At 35.3% G+C, this 23,187-nt stretch overlaps 1 protein-coding gene across 1 annotated transcript in view; it reads left to right on the top strand.

Moving 5' to 3' along the window:
• VPS4B (vacuolar protein sorting 4 homolog B) overlaps positions 1–23,187 on the top strand; it is a 31,996-nt gene that overhangs the window by 6,501 nt on the left and 2,308 nt on the right. Inside the window, exons 4-10 of the mRNA XM_043980262.1 lie at positions 949–1,016; positions 2,461–2,580; positions 3,947–4,103; positions 13,034–13,182; positions 13,586–13,667; positions 14,316–14,535; positions 17,387–17,527. Of these exons, the coding sequence (XP_043836197.1) occupies positions 949–1,016; positions 2,461–2,580; positions 3,947–4,103; positions 13,034–13,182; positions 13,586–13,667; positions 14,316–14,535; positions 17,387–17,527 (937 nt within the window). The remainder of the gene's footprint in view (positions 1–948; positions 1,017–2,460; positions 2,581–3,946; positions 4,104–13,033; positions 13,183–13,585; positions 13,668–14,315; positions 14,536–17,386; positions 17,528–23,187) is intronic.

Genomic DNA, 23,187 nt, shown 5'->3' with positions numbered 1-23,187 from the left:
TTCAGATTGTGCATTATATAAATGCAAAATGCCTCTGATCATTTTTTATAAAGTGATTGATGGCATATATACATTTCTTGTTTTAAAAGTTAAAAGTCTTTAAAAGTTTTAAAGTCTTAAAAGTTTTTTTTTTTGTTTGTTTTTTAGTGAGGCAATTGGGGTTAAGTGACTTGCCCAGGGTCACACAACTAGTAAGTGTTAAGTGTCTGAGGCTGCATTTGAACTCAGGTACTCCTGACTCCAGGGCCGGTGCTCTATCCACTGCACCACCTAGCTGCTCCAAAAAGTTTATTTTTAAGTAAATTGGAATTCATGTACAACTACAGAAAAACACAAGAAGCAAAATATATTCTGATTCTTTGGACCTCTTAAATTAAAAAATAATTAGAAAAATAAGCATATTTTATGAAATAAGAATTGACAATTATTCTTGGTATTTAAACTGTATAGACTAGAGTATTAAAAAAAAATTCTTGAAAAATTTTCAGAGAAGAGATTAAATATGTTCCTAATATTTTCCAACTGTAAAATTTACATTTGTTTAATATGTTTTGGTAACTTTATAAAAAACAAAAGTATTTTATGAGTTATTCGTAAATTAGTGATCTGTTAAGGTAAATTAAGCGAAAACAGAGTTTGTTGTCTAATGAAAGACAGTTAATTAGAATTTGAGCTATGGTTCATGGTTTCTTAAGTCTTTTTTTCCCATTCAAGGCTCATAATTTGGTATATGTAATAGATTTAATATTTTGGTACTTATATTTTAATCTGTTAACCCAAAATGACAGAAAACTTCCAGCATTTAATGAATAATAAACATATTTTGAAATTTTGCCCCTAAAATTATAAACATCTAAAGTTTGACTTTTCCCCTCATTACTCATATCTGTCTTATTTTATATCCTGTCAGTGAATGATCATTTGAATATATTTAATTCTTTTTATTAGGAATGACAGTGATGGGGATGGAGAATCAGATGATCCAGAAAAAAAGAAACTACAGAATCAACTTCAAGGTTGCTTAAGAATTCCCCCTTAAAATCGTTACCTTTTAAAAAATAAATTCATAATTAACTGGCAGATTTAAATGATATATTTGAATGAGATTCAAGAGCCAGAGTTCCTTAAATATTAATGAGATTGATGTTAAATTATCTGTAGTTTTTTTGATTTAGAACCTTTAAAAAAGGAGTCTCCCACTCTGATAACTATTGATGTAGCTTTCTACATAACAGCAATTGCCTTTTGTTTCCCCATTAAATGATAGGCTTCCAGTTATTTTCTTTATTTTCTGCCTTGACTCTGTATTAGCTAAACTGAAAATCAGTCAGAGATCTGTAACTCTTACGTGGATATTAATGATGCAGCACTCAATCAGGTAGATCATAGATATGTATGTCAAACATATTGCTATTGTGAGACTGTGTACCTAGTGATTATAAATGAAAGATTACTAGCCTTACTATTTTGGTAGACTATTAAAAGGAATAGATAAACCATTAATTGGGCAAAACAAACAAAAACCTCTTAAGTGCTTTTTATATGTAAAGCACTATTCTGAGCTCTGGGGATACAAATAAAAAAGCAAGTACAGTTCTTGCCCTCAAGGATCTTACATTCTAATTGAAGTAGACTACGTTTAGAGGAGGTTTCAGTCATAAGTCATGTGTGAAGACCCACTGGCAGAACAAATTAGAAGTAATTTTATTCTGATTATTGTCATGGCTTCTTTTCTTGTAGCCTTATTCTTCTTTGTTTTTGTTTTTTTTGTTGTTTTTTGCAGGGCAATGAGGGTTAAGTGACTTGCCCAGGGTCACACAGCTAGTAAGTGTCAAGTGTCTGAGGCTGGATTTGAACTCAGGTCCTCCTCAATCCAGGGCCAGTGTTTTATCCATTGCACCACCTAGCTGTCCCCTACAAGCTATTATTATAATACTATCATATTTTTGAAGAAACTGAGACACGGGGAAATTAAGTGACTTTTCCATTTACATAGCTAACTGTTGTTGAGTCAGGACAAAACCCAAGTCTCCTGACTTATGTCCAATCTTTCCACTATCTCACCTTACTTATCAAATAATATTTCTAGCCTTTCTAGGTAGTTTTATGATGCATACCGTCAGTATTTCCATTTCACACTTTATCATCTCAGGGATCTGTGATTTTGTAGTTGTGGATATTCCCTTCACTGATGCAGATTGTAATGCCTATGACTTAAACATCTTTTAAGATTTTCTATGGCCAAAAATACATACCTCTTAGATAACCTGGTGATGAGCCCCTCTGCATTTAGCTTGACTAGTCCTCAGCTGGCATTCCATCAGAGAAGAGCTTGTTACCTCCACACCAAGTGAGGCGTCAGAGTAGTACTTTGATGTAGGGTCTCAGGTTCATCAACTTTTAAATTGAACGGATCATAGTCTTTTCTTAATTTGATTTATAACATAATTGTTATTTTAGGTGCCATTGTTATAGAACGACCAAATGTAAAATGGAGTGATGTTGCTGGTCTTGAAGGAGCCAAAGAAGCCCTTAAAGAAGCTGTGATATTACCCATTAAGTTTCCACATCTCTTTACAGGTGAGTTCACTGACTCATTTGTGTTATTCAAATAAATGGTAAAGAGTTATCCATTGAAGAAGAGCCTCATGAGTCTTTGTGCCACATAACTGTATCTGAGGACATCTGGTTAGCTTAAGAAACTCACTTTAGCTTTAGCCTCCTAGGAGGAGGAGAACATTTCATCAGGAATAGTGATACAGCCTGTCTAGGATGAGAAACAGGAAAATATTTTAGGAGTTCCTAATATTGTACTGGGCCCTTAGTAATAATAATTGACATTTTTTTCCAGAAGTTCATATATTCCAGAAGTGAACCATATGTTCACTCTTGCTCCATTCCATTAATGACCAAAAACATAGATTTGCAAGTCTATCAGTGAAACTGAATTTTTCTATGTGCCTAGCCAGTTATTTTGTATAAGGACTAAGTCCATTACTGACAACACTATAACTGACTGAACTTAAAAGTCATAGTGCTATAACATGTATAAAATGAGCCTTCAGTTAATGCTGTTACTAGTAGGAAGACCATGTGGCATAATGGCATTGATTTTCTTCTTTCATTGCTGCTTGTAAGAATGTTTAATATTTTGTAAAGTATGAGGAAACTCTTCTCATAGAAATGCTAGGCAGAACTACTTAATGTGTAGAAAAAAATATATAGCTTTATAGCTTTCCTCAGTTTTGCAAATCCTTTACATAAATAATAATCTTTAATGAAGTTTTTAATCTTGATTACTTGTGTTTTAAGTACTCATTTGACCCCCAAAAAGCAAATTGATAATTCTCACTTAAATATGAAACAAATACTAACCAAAAAATTAATTTGGTAGTTTTTACACTAACCAGTAGAGCTCAGTTTAAAGCCTAAATTCATAATTTCCCTTTTCCCTTCAAATTGTGTTTTATGTATTAATAATGAACCTAACTCTAGCTATATACATAGCCTTTCTAGAAATCAGAGTTGACCAGAATCACATGTGATTGAGATCATAGAAATATACTTATTTCCCAAATATTTTTCCTTTAAAAAGGGATATCTCCCTGACATCTTAGTAAAATGTATTGCACTTGAGATTCAGTCAGAAAGTGATTCACTAAACAATATAAAGAAAATAAGAATGACATCTTATCTATAAAATAGTGATAAAAGGAATAAAAAAAGTATCCACCAGAATATCTTCTATATAAAAAAGTTAAAAATGAAAAATAGTTCAAAGTTGTATCTATAAGATTGTTTTGACTCAATGTTTTTACCATGTGGTAAAAAACCACTGGTCAAAAGTGGTTTTTGTTTGTTTGTTTTTGGTATGGGAATGGTTATAATCCTGTATCAGAATTAGCAGTCTTGAAATTTCTATTTTAAATTTCTACATCAAATTTAGGTAAAAGAACCCCATGGAGGGGCATCCTTCTTTTTGGGCCACCTGGAACAGGTAAATCCTACTTGGCCAAAGCAGTTGCTACAGAAGCCAACAACTCAACATTTTTTTCAATATCTTCCTCTGACCTTGTCTCCAAGTGGCTAGGTGAAAGTGAAAAGTAAGTCATTAACTAGTGTTTATTAAGATATATTCCTTCACAATTTTCAAGGATTATTTGGCAACAATCACCATTATGAAATGCTATTCTTTCCTACAAGAGTTCAGAAATTAGTCATGCTTTTGCTCATTGCTTTTTGGAATATTCACTTGCATTATGTTTATTAAGTTAGATAATTGGTACAATACCTTAGAAGGGGGGAAGAACATTTAGGTAATGTTTATTTCTTTTGTTTAAGTTCCATGCTCTCACTAATAAGGATCTGCAGAGAAGTAGAACTTCTATAATAGGACTCAGTGTCAGGTGGTTCTGCTAAACTCCAGCTTCCTGGTAGAAAATAAGCTAGGAGGAGAATACTGTTTTATTTAATATAAAAGCTAGTTACATATTATTGGTGCTATGATAATTATTCATGTTTATTAATGAAAGTATTTGGAAGTATAGTGTTTGGAGAAAGCTACACACAGGCATACCTTGCATCACATTAGTTTGATTAATGTCATTTTACAAAGCCATTAATCCATTATAAGTAAAATGCCATTGTAATGGCACAAAATCTACTGTAAAATGATTCATTTAATCAACCATTTATAACTTTGTTCTTATAAATGTGCCTCTTGTAATGCTTTCCTCAACATCCTATTCCATTGAAGCCATTTAATTGGATCAGCCTAGATGGACATGGATTGAGTAGCTTTTCAGTCTTCTCCAGGCTGTGGATCACAGTTACCACTTTGTGTAGACTTTCCAACCTGTTACCTTCCTCCATTGATATCTGGGAACAATATCTGATCAAAGTTTTAAAGGGCCTGGAGTTGGTATCATATGAAGATTAGTTGAAGGAACTGAGCATGTGTAGTGTGGAAAGAGAAGACTCAAAGCAGACGGTGCTCAGTACAGTGCCTGGCACATACTAGGCACATTACCCATTGCATACTTGTTTACTTAATGTGGTGGCTGACTTCAAGTATTTAAGGGACTGGGGCAGCTAGGTGGTGCAGTGGATAGAGCACCAGCCCTGGAGTCAGGAGTAGCTGAGTTCAAATCCGGCCTCAGACACTTAACACTTACTAGCTGTGTGACCCTGGGCAAGTCACTTAATCCCAATTGCCTCACCAAAAAAAAAAAAGTATTTAAGGGACTGTCAAGTGGAGGAAGAATCGAAGGTGTTCTCTTTGACCCCCGGCAGGAAGAACCAGGAACAATGGATGGAAATATCTAAGATTACAATGTAGACTTGGTATCAGAGCTGGACAAACATGTGGGTAATGTTATAGGAGGTATTCCTTTTCTGTGTGGGTTGAACTAGGTGTTCACTAAGGTCATTCTCAAATGATGTGATATTAAATGGGTACACTACTAGAGGAACTGAATCAGATCTTGACATTTTTGTGATGGATAGAGTTTAAGTGTTTACAATATGCCAAGCTTGGTGCTAAGTGCTATAAGCAAGCAAGATAGTCCCTGCCCCGGGGGAACTTTCTTTGTAATGGGGCAAGGCAGGGCAGAAATGCCCTGCAAGGTTCATGTTGAGAAGGAAAGGAAATCAGGAGAGTGGAATCACGATTGTAGGGGAGCATTGCTGGTGCCCACCTGAGATAATAATCTAGTGTGATGGTCACTAGAAAGTGGAGCCTCGGGACATAGACTTTTCCAGGGTAGCAAAGTGAGCGGCAAGGAGGAGGAAAAAGAGGCCTGGAGAGTACAAGTCAGGAATGAAACTAGAAATGAAACCAGAAGACAAAAGGAAGTTGCAGCTAAATGGTTCACAGATTTTTCTTGGAAAATTAAAGGAACTGGTTTTATCCTATGTCCAAAGGCAGTGCTTCTTAATATCATGTGCCATATCTGTTCTCCATCATGCTGACTCTTCCACGTGACAGCCTTCAAAGCAAGACCCCCAAATTGAAGTAGCTACCAAGGCACATGCTCAACCACCCATGTTGAAATGGGCAACAGAAGGAAAAAGAGGAACAAAGCAGAACAGGAACTGAAGCAGAACCAAAACAAAGTCAAAGAAAAGCAGTGAAAACTCACAGCAGCAAAAAGAGCAAAGGATCTAGAGGAGGCAAAGGGGGCAAGTTGGTACCCTGATATCAGTATGGCCCTTGTCTTTTCTCCTTCGTACCCTTCACCTTTGCCCTCAGTAAAGCCTCTACTTTCTTACCTGAGCATTCCATAAGGAAGTGAGGGAGACTCTAGATGCGCTTCCAGGCCTGTACAAGAGAGCACCTCATGCCATTCCCACCTCTGAGACACATACAATAATAAGACCTAAATCTGATTCTTTGACTCTTTTGCTCAGTCAGCCTAGGTCTGCTCTTTAGGGTCAAGGAGACCCTTTCCTCCACATGAAAGATCGTCCTTCAAACACTTGATCATCGTCACATGCTCACTAAGTCCACTTCGGGCTAAACATCCCCACTTCTTTCAACTGTCTTTTTATTACACTATCATAAGACCCTTCTCCATTTTTGTTGCCATCCTCTAGGCACTTTTCCAGCCTATTGGTGTAAATAAAATGGATTGCCCAGAACCAAGCACATGTTCCAGATGTGATCTGATCAGGGCAACATGCAATAGGAAAATCCTTTTCATTGTTTTGGACCCTCTACCTCTCTATTAATGAAAGTTAAAATTGTGGTAATTCATCTGGCTGCCACATCACACTATTTACTAGTCGAACTTGTGGTCCACTAAAACTCCCAGATAATTGTTGTATGCTGTCTAGCCACACCTTCCTATTCTTATTCTTGTGAAATTTAATTGTTCCCATATGTAGAACTTTAAGTTAATCCTTTTGAATTTCATCCTGCTAATTCCAGCCGAAGATTCTAGTCTGTGAAAATATTTCTGATTCTGTCATCTGGCACCTTATTAGTCCTGTCCAGCTTGGTGTCATCTGCAGATTTGATAAGCATGTCATCTGTACCTCTACCCAGGTCATTGATAAAAATGTGAAACAGCATAGGGTTATGGATATGTCCTTGAGTCACCGCTCCTCTAGACACTAGAGTCTTTCTAGGCTGAAATTGATTTATTAATAACTATTTAGGAGTAAGGTCATTCAGTCAATTCTGTCTGTCAATCCAAATCTACTCAAGACAGGTATTAGTATAATAGCTGTTATCAGTATTGATCTCTTTGAGGCACTGTATATCCTCAAGTGCCTTCCAAATAATCTGATTAAAATATAGTTTTTAATATTAAATGTATTCAGTTTTTTTAAATTAGCAGTTTGTGTATGTTATATGTATCACAGAATCCCACAGTTAGAGAGGACTTCAGAAGATGTCTAGAATCCATAGTTAGAGGGGTTTTAAGAAGTTGAACCTATACTTGAAAAGAAATTCTCTTTATCATATGCCTGACAAGTGCTTAAAGACCTTTAGTGATGGGAAAATTACTATATCCCAAGGTAGCCCATTCCAATTTAGGTGCCTCTAATTGTTAGAAGTTTTTTCCCCCCTTATATTAAGCCAGTACAATGTCAGTGAACTAAACAGAACACCCTGTTCCCCAGACATTTTGCATAATTGTGGATTGGCTGCTTTTGGTTGCTGTTTTAAACAGCATGTTTAGAGACATGTCATATCCTTATTACTGTGATTTTCTATTCTTATTTAATTCCATTTAATCAAAGAATTATGAAACTTTAATTGATTCTGATTCAATACCTAGGGATATTTTCCTGGGTAGTTTACGACCAAACTATACTGTTCAAATGAAATCATATTTATAGGTTATGAGATTTATTAGAAGCTATAGCTTTTGTTATTACTACTAGTACTTAATATAATGGGTCCTTTCTCTTACTGCTATTAGTTATTTTTTTCCTCAAATCTTTGATGTTCCATGAGATAGAACAGAAAGAAGCTGCATGTAGAACCTTAGTCCATCTACAAGAACCCCCCCCTTTTTTTTTTAAAGAAACACTGCTCTTTGTTATATCAATATTTTGCCTTTTGTGTCTCCAAACCTGTAGATAGTCCTTGCACATAAACATTGGAATAGGGATTGGACATGTGATTTCATTCATTTCCTTACCTCTTGGGTGAGGACCAGCCTTCATCCAATTCAGGTTGGCAACTTCTCTGTAGTTTTTAGTATTAGAGAGTATATTAATACACTGAGACATTGACTTGACTGAGGTCATACAGCCATCTTGTGTCCTGGCTGGGACTTGAACTTGTGTCTTTTTTACTTGAAGCTGGCTTGCTATCTACCACAGTACTGCCTCTCTGCACAGAAGAGGCAGCCAAGCTTTTTTCAAATGGCTAAATGAATGCCCTTGGGAATAGTGTGGAAGATTAAGATGACTTTTTTTTAAGGGCAGAACATTTTGATAGGCATGGTGGCGGACACCTAAAGTCCCTGCTACTGGAGAGCCTGAGGCTAGTGAATTGCTTCAGTTCAAGAGTTCTATGCTGCAGTAGGGCTAAAGTACACTGGACATCCCACTCGGTCTTGCTCTAATAAAGTGTTCCTCCTCCAGGGGCCCATTAACAGTGGGTTCTGATCCATAAGTGCCAGCTGCACTTGGAGCTTTGACAAGATAGAAACATAGTCTCTCCCAAAACAAAAACATCTCAACATGGCATTTTTGTAATTGTGCTTGGTCATAGTTTGGGATAGGCTTTAAAAAAAACTATCTGTCTGTACAGCTCATTTTCCATTTGGTTCTCAGTTAAGAATCTCCAGTATGAAAGTGACATTAGATTTACTTAGTCAAGTCAGAAAGTATTTATTAAATGTTTGCTATGGGGGGCAGCTAGGTGGCACAGTGGATAGAGCACCTGCCCTGGATTCAGGAGGACCTGAGTTCAAATCCAGCCTCAGACACTTAACACTTACTAGCTTTGTGACACCCTGGGCAAGTCACTTAACCCCAATTACCTCACCAAAAAAGCAAAAACAACAATGTTTGCTATGTGCCAGGCACTGTGCTAAGTAAGCCCTGGAGAATACAAATATACACAAAGAGAAACAGTCCCTGCCCTCAAGGAGCTTAAGTGAAGGAAGCCAGCACATAAAAGGAAGCTGGAAAGGGGGAATGTGGGAATGGTGGAGAAAGTCCTGTAGAGATGAGGTAGTAGCACAACCTGGAGAGGAATGAAGACGAAAATACTTGTAATGCTACAATCCTTCAAAAATACTTAAAAAAATGTTCTGGTCAAATGTACAAACTTATGTATCAGGCATTTAAATGCTTGAATGTGAGTAAAACCTGTTTTGACTTCTACAGAAGTTAAGAGGTTGTGGTGGGAGAAGAACTTAGACCACACAATGCAAATATCTCTATAATAAAATACTCTATTCAAAAAATCTAAAATTATAAAACAGTTAAATTAGCGGCTAATTCCTTACGAGATAATCTGCTCAGGATTTCTTATGAATCATATGCTGCTTATTAGAAGCAGTAGGGTACATGAACTTAACACTAAGTTAAACTTAAGCTACTGTCAACTCGATTCGATCAATGAACAATAAAGTTTCTTTGTTATTACGATATAAATTAATGGAGAAATGTGATTTGATTTACAAAGAATTTTCCAAGAAAATATTTATTGTGTAAAGTAAGGTGCCTTATATTTTTGTGTGTGAGTATATGCATATCTCCATACTCATACCATATAACCCAACAGCTTTTTCTTTGTTACATCCAAGAAGATTAATTATTGAGTAGGTTTAAGAAAAGGCTATTTCTCTCCTTCCCTTTTTCCTAGGTCCTAACTCCCCTCATTAAAAAAAATGACAACCCTTTAGCATAGAGATATTGCCCAAGATAATTTTCATAACATTTGCAAACAATACATTTTAAAAACAATTTATAAATTGTTTAAAAGCAACTGATAGTAAATGAGATCAACTTATAGTAAATGAGAAATGCACTTTAGCCTGACATAAAAACTGAACAACTTTGATTTGTAGATAATTAGCTTAATTTTTCTCTTTAGGGATTTTTCTGAAGCTTAGGTAAAGTCCAGCCATCATCTCCATAATAACCAGTTATTAAAATTATGGATGAAAGTAGTCCCTTCTTTGCAGAGGTCAGGGAACATTGTATATATTGTCAGACTTGATTGATGTGTTAGTTTTGCTGAAGTGCTTTTTTCCCTCTTTTCATTCTATATTTAAGAGATGGGGAAGGAATATATTTGGAAAAGAAAGTTATATAAAATCAAAAGATACCAACAAAGATGGATTAAAACATTACTCTGGCTTATTTTAGCTTTTAAAACACAAAGCGCACTGAGTGCAATCATTTAACAAACATGCCAAAACTTATACATACAAGTAAACAAGTATTGTCTTCATCATAGTATTCATTTCAGGAGAATATATACTTAAAATACACTATGAATCAAAATATTTTTGAAACTCCTTTTGGAATTTTCTTCAGAGTCTTTGGCACATTCTTTTGAATATCATCGATGGTGGCAAAAGCTTTTTCTTTGAGAGTGGATTTGATGTCTGGAAATAAATAGAAGTCATTCATATCCATGTATGGAGAATAGAAATGGGTGATCAGGCTGGTAATGCATTTTGGGAAGGCAAAACCAAGGTACCACTTTGACGTTATTATTAGACTGATTTCTCCTATTATTATAACTTTCTGAAAACAACTTCAAAAATAACTAGAGAAATTCAGTAGTGCCAATTATTTCCAACTACTTTGACATAGATGTATAGTCATTTTATATGGCACTTTTTCACTTAAAATGTTTATTTGAAAATAGTACTATTATATTAGTCACAACTTATATGTTATAGCACATTTCTTCCTAGAAAATGACAGAGGGGCAGCTAGGTGGTGCAGTGGATAGAACACTGGCCCTGGAGTCAGGAGGACCTGAGTTCAAATCCAGCCTCAGACACTTAACACTTACTAGCAGTGTGACCCTAGGCAAGTCACTTAACCCCAATTGCCTCACCAAAAACAAAACAAACAAAAAAAAAGAAAAAGAAAATGACAGAACAAGAGAAACTAAAGTATTTGTATATAAAGTATAATTGTAAGAAAAATGGATTTAAATATAGATGGGATGAAAAAAAGCGTTTCTTTTTTAGTGAAGTTGTCCTGCCAAATATCCTAAAGGTTAGCAGATTTTATAAGGAGAAATATTCTTCAAAAGCATGAAGATCTTTAGTGTTTACTTCAGAGATCCTGGCAGGTGATGGGGAAGAGAATTGTAGAGATTAGGATTTTTCTAAATAGTGTATCCATCGTAACACCAAAGATTGTTTTTGTCTCCTCATTTTATTATGTGACACATCTACAGCAATAAGAGTACTTGATTTGGAGTCAAATGCCCTGATTTTAAATGCTAGCTCTATACCTGTGACCTCTGTTACTTGGGGCAAATCATTTAACTTCTCTGGGTCTCAGTTTCTTCATTTGTAAATAGAATAGATTGGACTAGATTATATACCTTCCAAAAATCCATAATGCTGTGAACATTGTGAGAATTTGAATAACTTTTTTCCTTTAAAAGGCAAGCTGTGAACAAAAACTCTTTGTAGCATATCATTATACTTTGTCCTTAACCACGAATATCAAGACTTACTTAACTTTGTATGAAACAAAGAAACCACAAATATCAAGACTTAACTTTGTATGAAACAAACAAACACAAAACCCAGTATTTTACTATTATATCGGCTTTGTATGCATAATACCTACATCAGGTCAAATTAACTAGTAGATCCTGTTTGTACAAAATACCACTGGGGACAATAATATCTTTCTGTGTCAGTTTTGTATTGTTTATACCATTATTGATAGTTGTTCTTTTGTCACCATAGGAAAAAAATAGAAAAGATCAAAAAAAAATGAAAGTTTTGTGATTAGTATTTCTATATCTCCTGTAATTATTTTGAGGTCAGGTACTCTTTCATTTTTGTCTTTTGTATCCCTAGTACCCGGCACATGGGCACTTACACATTCATATTGAATGAATGAAAACCAGAGGCAGCACGGTGTAATGGGCTGAGGAATTGCCTTGAAGTCAGGAAGACATGGATTCAAGTCATGTTTCTGGCACATCTTGGTTGTGTGACCCTGAGCAAGTTACTTAACATTTTAATTCCCTAGGCAACTTTCTATGACTGAATTAGAAATGAGTTTCCAGTCTCCATTGTTAGAGGTAGTCTCCCCACTCAAGTTCCCTATGCCCAGTGAGGCCCATCTACCCTCACCTCAAAAAACAGTCAGTTATGAGGAGGAAAATACTTCATCTTTGATCAGTAATAGATATTCAGAGCAGTGAAGTAAGGGGGATATTTTCATTATCAAGTAAACTACTTCTTGGAACATCTTAACAAGTCATTGAAGGGAAAGGAATGGAAGGGAATAAGCATTTATATAAGGCCTACAGTGTATCAGGTGCTAAGAACTTTTTACAAATATTATCTTATTTGAGTCTCACAACAACCCTGGGAGGTAGGTGCTGTTATTATTATTCCCATTTTATATTTGAGGAACCTGAGGCAAACAGATTAAGTAACTTTCCTAGGGTCACATGCTGAATTGTGTCTCACAGTATATGCGAACTTATCTTCCTAACTCCGGACCCAGCACTCTAACAAGGGGCCACCATCTACTTCTGAAATCTTATTTTTTAGGATTGTTCCTTCTGTCTCTTAACCTATCAACCTGTGATCTTTATTTTTCTTGCATATAAACATTATGTTGTTTTTCTTTGCTCCTGGAAGAATAAATATCAAAATCAGTGCTTATCTTACTAAGTTAGAAAGTGAAATGTCTGTCATGTTAAAGACTCATCCCTTTCTGGAGATGTTTATATTTCTTGTGCCTTTTTCTCTTTAAAATAAGGATCTCCATTTCCCATTATTATATGTTTTTAGTATTATTTCCATTAATATCTTTAATATTATAAAATTGAATTGAAATTATTTGTTTATTTCAGGCTAGTTAAAAATTTATTTCAGCTTGCCAGAGAGAACAAGCCTTCCATTATCTTCATTGATGAAATTGATTCTCTGTGTGGCTCTAGAAGTGAAAATGAAAGTGAAGCTGCCCGGCGAATTAAAACAGAATTCCTAGTTCAAATGCAAGGTAGGATTACTTATCTAAATAACTCAGTAGTAAGATGATTAATCAGTTTGTGACATACTGTGAACATGATGAGTAAGAGATGAAACCTTCACAATATGTATGCATTTTCTTGTAAAGTTTATATTATAAATGTTAAATTGTCTACAGTGTACTGGAAGATTCAGGTTAAAGAGCTATTTGCACTTTTCTTTTAGTAATACAGAAATGTTCTGCTAAAAACAATTTCATTTTCAGAAATTAAACTAATCAGGGAATAGTTTTAAAGAAAAGAAAGTTGATATAAGAGCTATATAATCATCTACAAAGCACTATTTTCTAGGCATAACATTTGCATACACATAGGTATGACTTAGAGGAACAGCAAGATAAGAAATTATTGAATATAGTCTTTCTATTGGTGCAGGGGTTGGTGTGGACAATGATGGAATTTTGGTACTGGGAGCTACAAATATACCCTGGGTTCTGGATTCTGCTATCAGGCGAAGGTACTGTAATCATCCTACTTTTCACTAAAGTGAAATTTAGAAATCACTTCATAATATTATCTCTTTCTTTGTAATTAGAAACAGGATATTAAATTATTATGTTCTTGCATGCTAATCTGAGTTTTCATGTACTGGTAGTTTTTGTTGCGTAATGCTCAGCAAGTTACTACTATTAATTAGGTTTAATAAAGGTCCCTACACTGATGAAATGTGTCTAAAGGAAAAATAGCTAGTTTCTTTTTTAAGCACCTTGCATAGTCTATCTGTACAGTATGTTCACAGGCATACCATTTTGAATGGTAGTTTGACTTTGCTCTTATGACATATAGTATGATTTATTTGTTGATGTTTATGTGTCCAGGAAGGCAACCCCTAGTGATAATATCATTTATGGGAGAAAAGGTGAACTGTTTATGACATAGCATGGTGAAAATATGGGACTAACTTGATTATTCTTTTAAAAAAAGATGTTTTATAGACATTTTCTGCAAAGAAAAATGAATGCAAGACCTAAGTGCCAGATTCAACATATTAAAAAACTTATTTAGCCAAACCTTGCATATGTAATTAGGATTACCACCTGCCTAGCTCTATATTTTCTGTGTTTTTTTAATAAGCATATTTTATGTTCTTTCTCACATTTTTCAGATTTGAGAAACGTATTTATATTCCTTTACCTGAAGATCATGCCAGGGCAGCAATGTTTAAATTACATTTGGGGACCACAAACAATAGCCTGTCAGAAGCGGACTTCCGAGAACTGGGGAAGAAGACGGATGGCTATTCAGGAGCTGACATCAGTGTCATTGTACGAGATGCACTGATGCAGCCTGTGAGGAAAGTTCAGTCAGCCACTCATTTCAAAAGAGTGAGTCAGAGCACCATAGATGTTAGAACATGGTTTCTTTTTTTTCTTTTTTTTTTTATGTTAGGTTTTAAGTTCCAAACTGTTTCCCTCCCATTTCACTCACGCACAAACACACACACACACACACACACACACACACACAGAGTTCTTTCTCTGGAGGTGGATAACATCTTCTTTTGTAGGTCCTTTGTAGCTGATTTGCATATTTATAATACTCAGAATAGCTTAGTCATTCACAGTTATTCTCAAACTATTGCTGTTACTTTCTCCTGGTTCTACTCATTTAACTACTTCATTATTTCATGCAAATTTTTCCATATTTTTCTAAAATCAACCTACTTATCATTTCTTACAACACAGTAGTATTCTATCACAATCATATGCCATAACTTATTCAGCCATTCCCCAATTGATGGGCATCCCCTCAATTTCTAGTTCTTTGTCACCACAAAGAAAGCTGCAATAGATATTTTAGAACATACAGGTTCTTTTTTTTTCTGATTATCTTACAAAATAGACATAACAGCAGTATTGCTGGGTCAGAGAGTATACACAGTTTTATAACTGTGTAGACATAATTTCAGATCTAAAATGGTTGGATCATTTCACAGTTCCACCAACAGTGTATTAGTGTCCCATTTTTTCCACATCCCTTCCAACATTTGTCATTTTTCCCTTCTATCATTTTAGCCAATTTAACAGATGTGAGATGGTATCTCAAAGTTGTTTTAATTTGCGTTTCTTTAATCAATAATGATTTGGAGCATTTTTTCCATATGATTATGTAGAGTTTGGATTATTTCTTCCCAAAACTGCCTGTTCATATCCTTTGACCATTTATAAATTTGGGAATGCCTCATTCTTATACATTTGACAAAGTTTTCTGTATTTGAGATATGGGATCTTTATGTGAGAAACTGTGTAAAATGCTTTCCCAGTTTTCTGCTCTCCTTCTAATTTTGTCTATATTGGTTTTCTTTGTACAAAACATTTTAAATTTAATATAGTCAAAATTATCCATTTTATGACTAATATGGTAATGGTTTACATAATTGCAAGTGTATGACCTCGCCTTTGGCAGGGAGGGCATATAGGGAAAGAGGGATAGAATTTGAAACTCAAAACTTGAAATAAAAATGTTCATTTAAAAAAACACAAAATTATCCATTTTACATCTCAATGTTCTCTGTTTCTTGTTCATAAATTCTTCTCATAACTTTTATTCTGATAGTTAACATTCCATTTTCTTCTAATTTACTTTAAAATCTCTCTTTATTTCTAGGTCATGTATCTGTTTTGACTTTATTTTGGTAAATGGTATAAATACTGACCTATACCTAGTTCCTGCCAGATTGCTTTCTAGTTTTTCCAACAATTTTTACCAGATAATGAATTCTTATCTCAAATTCTTATCTCAAAATCTTTACATTTATCAAACACAAAGTTACTATAGTCATTTACTATGTATATCTATTCTATTTCACTGATCTACCATTTTATTTCTTAGCCAGTACCAGATAGGTTTGATAATTGCTACCTTATAATAGTAAACTGCTAAATCTCCTTTCTTTACATTTTTTCATTAATTCCTTTAATATTCTTTTGTCCATCCAAATTAATTTTGCGATAATTTTTTTCTACCTCAGTAAAATAATTTTTGTAACCCAGTTGGGATGGCATTGAATAAAGTAGATTAGTTTAAGTAGAATTGACAATTAATATTTCTCTAGTTATTTAAATCTGACATTATTTGTATAAAAAGTATTTTATAATTATATAGTTCATTTAGTTCCTGGGTTTGTCTTCGCAGGCCAATTCTCAAGTATTTTATGCTGACTAGAAAATGGTGTCAATATATTTCATAGAAAGGCATTTGTGCCTCATGGTTTTTATATGATAGAATCATGAACTTTTTTTCTGTCCTGGTTTGTTGTTGTTTTTCATTTTAGGTTAAACTGCCTTAAAATGCAATTTCCTTAGTACAAGTAAAATAAGTTACCAAACAGTCGGTAAACATTTGTTGCTAGCACACCTACAGGCACTGTGCTACATGCTTGGGGATACAGAGAAAGATTACAGACAGTCCCTGCTCTCAAGGAGCTTATGGTCTAATGGGGAAGACAAGATGCAAAAAATTATGTACAAACAAGATATATATAGGATAAGTTGGAAATAACAGATACTTGGTGGTTATGAATGATGATGACATATTACCATTGATTATTTACATGCAAAAAGTGAGGTAATTTAGCAAATGTATGATCATAACAGAAAATCAGCTGGTCATGAGAAAGAATAACAGGTGATCAGGGGTAGCTGGGTGGCACAGTGGATAAAGCACTGGCCCTGGATTCAGGAGGGACCTGAGTTCAAATCAGGCCTTAGACACTTGACACTTACTAGCTGTGTGACCCTGGGCAAGTCACTTAACCCTCATTGCCCTACCCCCCCCAAAAAAAAAAGATAACAGTTGATCATTCCGAGTGCTTCCCTGATCCTTTTAATGCTAAAGGGCCCAAAGGAAGAATTACAGTACATTGGATAGGGCTTCTGTGGAGGATTTATTGGGTTACATAGACAAGAATCACTGAGGATGAGAAGGCATAGATATGTTGTCATCTGTACCATTGAAGGATAGTTGCATCAATGAAACTAGGATCCATTGATGCAAAAATCATAGCATTTAGTAAGCTATGTAGGAGGCAAATAGTTTAATGATTCATAATGATGAATTTTACTTATTTTTCATAGACAAAATATTTTCTTCATATTCTTAACTTTTATAGTCATAATCTGAAATTTCATTTATTTCTAATTTTACTAAAAGAATCCATATTGTTATCTTTTCAAGGTTAAAGGTCCTTCACCCACTAATCCTAATGTCATAGTAGAAGATTTACTTACTCCATGCTCTCCCGGTGATCCTGGTGCCATTGAAATGACATGGATGGATGTCTCTGGGGATAAACTTTTGGAGCCAACTGTTTGCATGGTTTGAATTTTTTTTTTTGTCTTTTTTAAAAAAAAGTTTAGTTGTTACATGTTCATAAATTTGGGAACTGTTTTTATTATTTTGAAAATAATGTTTCAGGATTAGAGGTAACATGGTATAATGGAATGCTAGACTGGAAGTCAGAAAGATGTCTGAGTTCACATCCCACTTCTGACACCACTAGTTATACTGATTGAGAGTCCTCCATTTGGAATCATGGAGCCTAGATTTGAAACCAGATTCTACTACTTACAAGACACTTTATGTTTCTGAGCTTCTGAGCTTCTGTTTGCTCATCTGTTAAATAAAGGAGGGTTAGAGTTAGAGTGGATAACATCTAAAGTGTCTTCAGCTCTAAATCTATGATTCTGTGATGATCCTATGATTGACAAAACAAGGAATAATTAACAAAAGTCCTGTATGTAGTTGTTGGAAATTATCTTAATTTGCTTAATTAAGACACTAATATTTATTGAGAATTAATATTCTAAATATAATTTACACATGATGTTTCATTCATATTTATGGAGATGTATATCTGTTTCCATCTGTGTATGTTTAGGTAAAGCATTAAAAGAAACTTGAATTGGGGAAAGAGTTATTTTAACATTTCGAATTCCAAATTCCCTTACTCCCTTCTCTGCCTACTCCTTGAACAATTTGATATAAATTATACATATGCAGTGATGCAAAACATTTTCACATTAGACATGTTGCAAAAGAAAACACAGACCCAAAAAACCCCAAGAATAATAAAGTTTTAAAAGTATGATTCAGTCTGCATTCACACTCCATCCGTTTTTTCTCTGGAAGTGGATAGCATTTTTGATCATGAGTCCTTTGGAATTGTCTTGTATCAGTGTGTTGCTAAGTCATTCACAGTTGCTCATTGTACAGTATTGCTATTACTGTGTATATCGTTTTTCTGGTTCTTCTCTCTTCACTTGTCTTCCCAGGTTTTTCTGAAAGCATCCTGCTCATCATTTCTTAAAGCACAGTAGTATTTCATCACAACTTCTTTAGCCATTCCCTAATTGATGGGCATTCCCTAAATTTCTAGGTTTTTTTGTCACCACAGAAAGAGCTGCTATAAATATTTTTGTACAAATAGATCTCCCCCCCCCCTTTTTTCAAATCTCTTTAGGATACAGACCTAGTAGTGGTATTACTAAGGCAAAAGGTATGTACGGTTTTATAGCACTTTGAGCATAGTTCCAAAGTACTCTAAGAATGGTTTGATCAGTTTAATAACTAAACCAATAATGTATTTTGTCTCCATTTTTCCATATCCCCTCCAACATTTTCCTTTTCTGTCATCTTAGCCAGTCTGATATGTATGAGATGGTATTTTGGAGTTGTTTTAATTTGCATTTCTCCAATAATTAGTGATTTAGATAATTTTTTCATATGACTATAGATAGCTTTAAGTTCTTCTGAAAACTGAAAAGGCATATCCTTTTACCATTTATCAATTGGGGTATGAATCATAGTCTTATAAATTTGACTCAGTACTCTATATTTTTGAGAAATGAGGCCTTTGGGGGCAGCTAGGTGGCGCAGTGGATAGAGCACCGGCCCTGGAGTCAGGAGTACCTGAGTTCAAATCCGGCCTCAGACACTTAACACTTACTAGCTGTGTGACCCTGGGCAAGTCACTTAACCCCAATTGCCTCACTAAAAAAAATTATAATAATTTTTAAAAAAAGAATTGAGGCCTTTGTCAGAGAAACTTGCTATAAAAAATTTTCCCCCAGTTTGCTGCTTTCCTTCTAATCTTGGCAGCATTGGTTTTGTTTATGCAAAACCTTTTTGATTTTATATAATCAGAATTATCCATTTTATATCTTGTAATGCTCTCTATTTCTGGTCATAAATTCTTCCCTTGTCCATAAATCTGGCAGTTGAAATATTTCATGCTCTCCTACCTTGTTTATATCACCTTTTATGTCTAAACCATGTACCCATTTTAACCTTATCTTAGTATATGGTGTGAGATATTGGTCTATACCTGGTTTCTACCAAACTGCTTTCCAGTTTTCCCACCAGTTTTTGTCACATAGTGATTTTTTTCCCCAAAAAATCTTTGATCTTTGGGTTTGTCAAACACTGGATTACCATGGTCATTTACTACTGTGTATTATGTATCTAATCTATGCACTAATCCACCACTCTTATTTTTTAGCCAGTATCAAATTTTTTTGATGATTACCACTTTATAATAAAGTTTGAGGTCTAGTACTATAAGCTACCTTCTTTCGCTTTTTTTTTTCATGGATTCCCTTGATATTCTTTGCCCTTTTGTTCTTCTAGATGAATTTTGTTGTTATTAAATGCAACTTAATTAAAATAAAGTAAGCTATATTCTTTTACTGTTTCACCTCAGATCATAGTTATAACAAGCATAAGGTAATACTGCCTTCTAAGCCATCCTGGGAGAAAATGAGATTAAATTCGATAGCTTAAATTTTTATTTATTTATTTACTTACTTACTTATTTATTTTGCGGTGCAATGAGGGTTAAGTGACTTGCCCAGGGACATACAGCTAGTGTCAAGTATCAGAGGCTGGATTTGAACTCAGGTCCTCCTGAATCCAGGGCTGGTGCTTTATCCACTGCACTACCTAGATGCCCCTTCCATAGTTTATTTTTTTTTTATTTTTATTTTTTTGGTAAGGCAATTGGGGTTAAGTGACTTGCCCAGGGTCACACAGCTAATAAGTGTCAAGTGTCTGAGGCTGGATTTGAACTCAGGTCCTCCTGAATCCAGGGCCAGTGCTTTATCCACTGCACCACCTAGCTGCCCCTTCCATAGTTTAATTTTAAAAGACTTCTTTAAAACAACTGATACATGAACACTTAGAAATGAGATGGCCCTTTTTTAGCCAAGGCCAAAGTCAGAAGCAGAATTGCAAAAATTGAAAACTCTGCACCTGCCTATCTAGTCAGAAGTTAGAACAATTTTCATGATGAATTGGCAGCTTTCTTGAAATCAAGACACAGTTTTTGATAAAATTAAGAATGTTCTGGTCAATAGGACCATGAAAGCTATAACAAGGGTAAAAGTTAGGATATTGGTTTCAGTACAATATAGGAGAAAATGCAGTAAAGAAAGACATACTTTAAAGTGCAGTTGAACCTACAGCATAATGGGATTTTGTTATGTTGGCTATTGCTGAATGTTTGTATAATTAAATATAGTCTTTAAAATATGTTATTCTTGGGGCAGCTAGGTGGCGCAGTGGATGAAGCACTGGCCCTGGATTCAGGAGTACCTGAGTTCAACTCTGGCCTCAGACACTTGACACTTACTAGCTGTGTGACCCTGGGCAAGTCACTTAACCCTCATTGCCCTGAAAAAAAAAATGTTATTCTTAGTTGCAGTCACTTCTTGAACATTACAATGTAAAGCAATGGTGTTGAACTCAAATAGAAACAAGGGCTGCTGAACTATATATGTAAAGATGCCTGTGGACCACATTTTGACTTATAAAACCACATATTAATATTATCTATGCTTTATTGTATTTTTATTTAGTTGTTCAGTATCCCCCAGTTACATTTTAATCTGGTTTGGCTCACTTTGGAGTGTTCTAGGCTACATATGGCCTTGTGGACCGTTATGTTTGTTACCTTTAATGTGATATGAGGGGTATTTGTTTTTGAACATTACTCCCCCCCAATATCTTGTTTTGTTTTGTTTTGTTTTTTTTGGGGGGGGTCCTTTAGTGAGGCAATTGGGGTTAAGTGACTTGCCCAGGGTCACACAGCTAGTAAGTGTTAAATGTCTGAGGCCGGATTTGAACTCAGGTACTCCTGACTCCAGGTCCAGTACTCTATCCACTGTGCCACCTAGCTGCCCCCCCCCCGCCCCAATATCTTTTAATACACAGTGCTCTACTAGATTATAAGCTCCACAGGGTATTGGCTGGTTCTTAGCTAAACACTATTTCTTTCTTATTACCCATCACGATGCTTTACACATAGTAGGTGCTTAATATTTGTTGAATTGGAATAATTTTTAAAGACAATAAAAGTGGAGGTAGGATGGCACTGTCATGGCAGCCCAGTATAGTGGATATTGGGCTGGCCTTGGAGTTAAGACCTGTGTTCACTGAAAGTTACAGATAGTCTTGTGTTTCAGATCAGCAGAAATTTAGGGTGGCTATAGACCAGGTATTCTTTACCTGGATGAAACCACAGATCTGAACCCCACCCCACCCCCAAAAAAGAAAGAAAGAAAGAAAAAAGCAGTCATATTTACTTGATATTTCTCAAATCTTTTTCGGGGGGGGGGGGCATTTTTCTTAAATAGACCCATGATTTTCTTGCTACAGGCAGCTCATGGTGGGGAACTTCCTCTATCAATACAAATGGGCAGTATCTCTGAAAGTCTTGGTCTTTGGGTATTGTTTAGGATACTCAGAAGTTCAATGACTAGTCCAAGGCCATAGCCAGGATGCAGCAGAGCTTTTGTGTCTCCAACAGCCTTCCTCTGTCACCATGTCATGCTACCTCTCAGAATTTGACTATAATAAATTATAAAGGATAATCCTTTATTGCTGAAATATGATCAGGACTTTTGTTAAGGGACTTCATCATAGCTGTTCCTTGTTTAACAGTCAACAAATTATCTGTTGAGTTGTATCTGGAAATGTTGTGGGTCTTCTTTTCTTTCTTTTCTTTTCTTTTCTTTTTTTTTTTTGTTAAGGATATACCACAGTCTCTTCTCTCAAGGACCTCAGTCTAGTTATGGATATTAGCTAACTTGACATTAGTTACTTGCTACATTCATAGAAGAGAGGCAGTGTACCCTTTAAATTACCGAGCAAGTGTTGATCTGCTGTGGTAAAGGAATTTTTATCACTGGGAATGTCATATTCTGATAAAATTACAGGTTCTATCCAAAGAAAACAATGTTTATGGAACTATCCACACATATGGATATAACTATATTTGTGATACCTTTGTTAAGAGAAAAGAATTCCTTTGTTTTGTAATGATTGGAATGACGCCACCTACTGGAGACTTGCTGTGGAGAGCTCCACCATGAGGAAAATGCCTCAGAGGCATTGTGGCTTTTCCTTGGCGTCAGGAAATGATGCTTGCTCATGGGTGCTGTCTATCAAGTCTACCAGCCAATCAACTGGAGGAGCCTCCTATGGTCTGGGAGGAGACAGGAAGGAGGAAAGGGAGCCTGCGCAGGGAGCGCAGGCCCTTTTTGGCTTCCGGACTTGATGGTGGTGGCGGCAGAGGACTTCACAGGAGATTTGAGGAAAGATAGGAATGCCAGACTGTTAGAATTCTGTTCTCAATCTTTTTCTTTCTATTTTCCAATAAACCCTTAAAAACCTAAACTCGTTTTATCAGTGATTTTTAGTCAGTTTCCCCCAAACTGGGGGAACACATTAGAATCCACATTTAGAATCTTAAATTACACAGTTTAATTTGCTTAAGAATATATATAAAACTGGGGCATCTAGGTGGCGCAGTGGATAGAGCACCTGCCCTGGAGTCAGGAGTACCTGAATTCAAATTTGGCCTCAGACACTTAACACTTACTAGCTGTGTGACCCTGGGCAAGTCACTTAACCCCAATTGCCTCACTTTAAAAAAAAAAAAAAGAATATATATATATAAAGTCTATGCTCCAAATTCTTAA

The sequence above is a fragment of the Dromiciops gliroides genome, chromosome 1, assembly GCF_019393635.1.
Source record: "Dromiciops gliroides isolate mDroGli1 chromosome 1, mDroGli1.pri, whole genome shotgun sequence".
NCBI lineage: Eukaryota > Metazoa > Chordata > Mammalia > Microbiotheria > Microbiotheriidae > Dromiciops > Dromiciops gliroides.
Note: the sequence above shows the minus strand (reverse complement) of the source record. Positions and strands in the feature narration are given on the sequence as shown.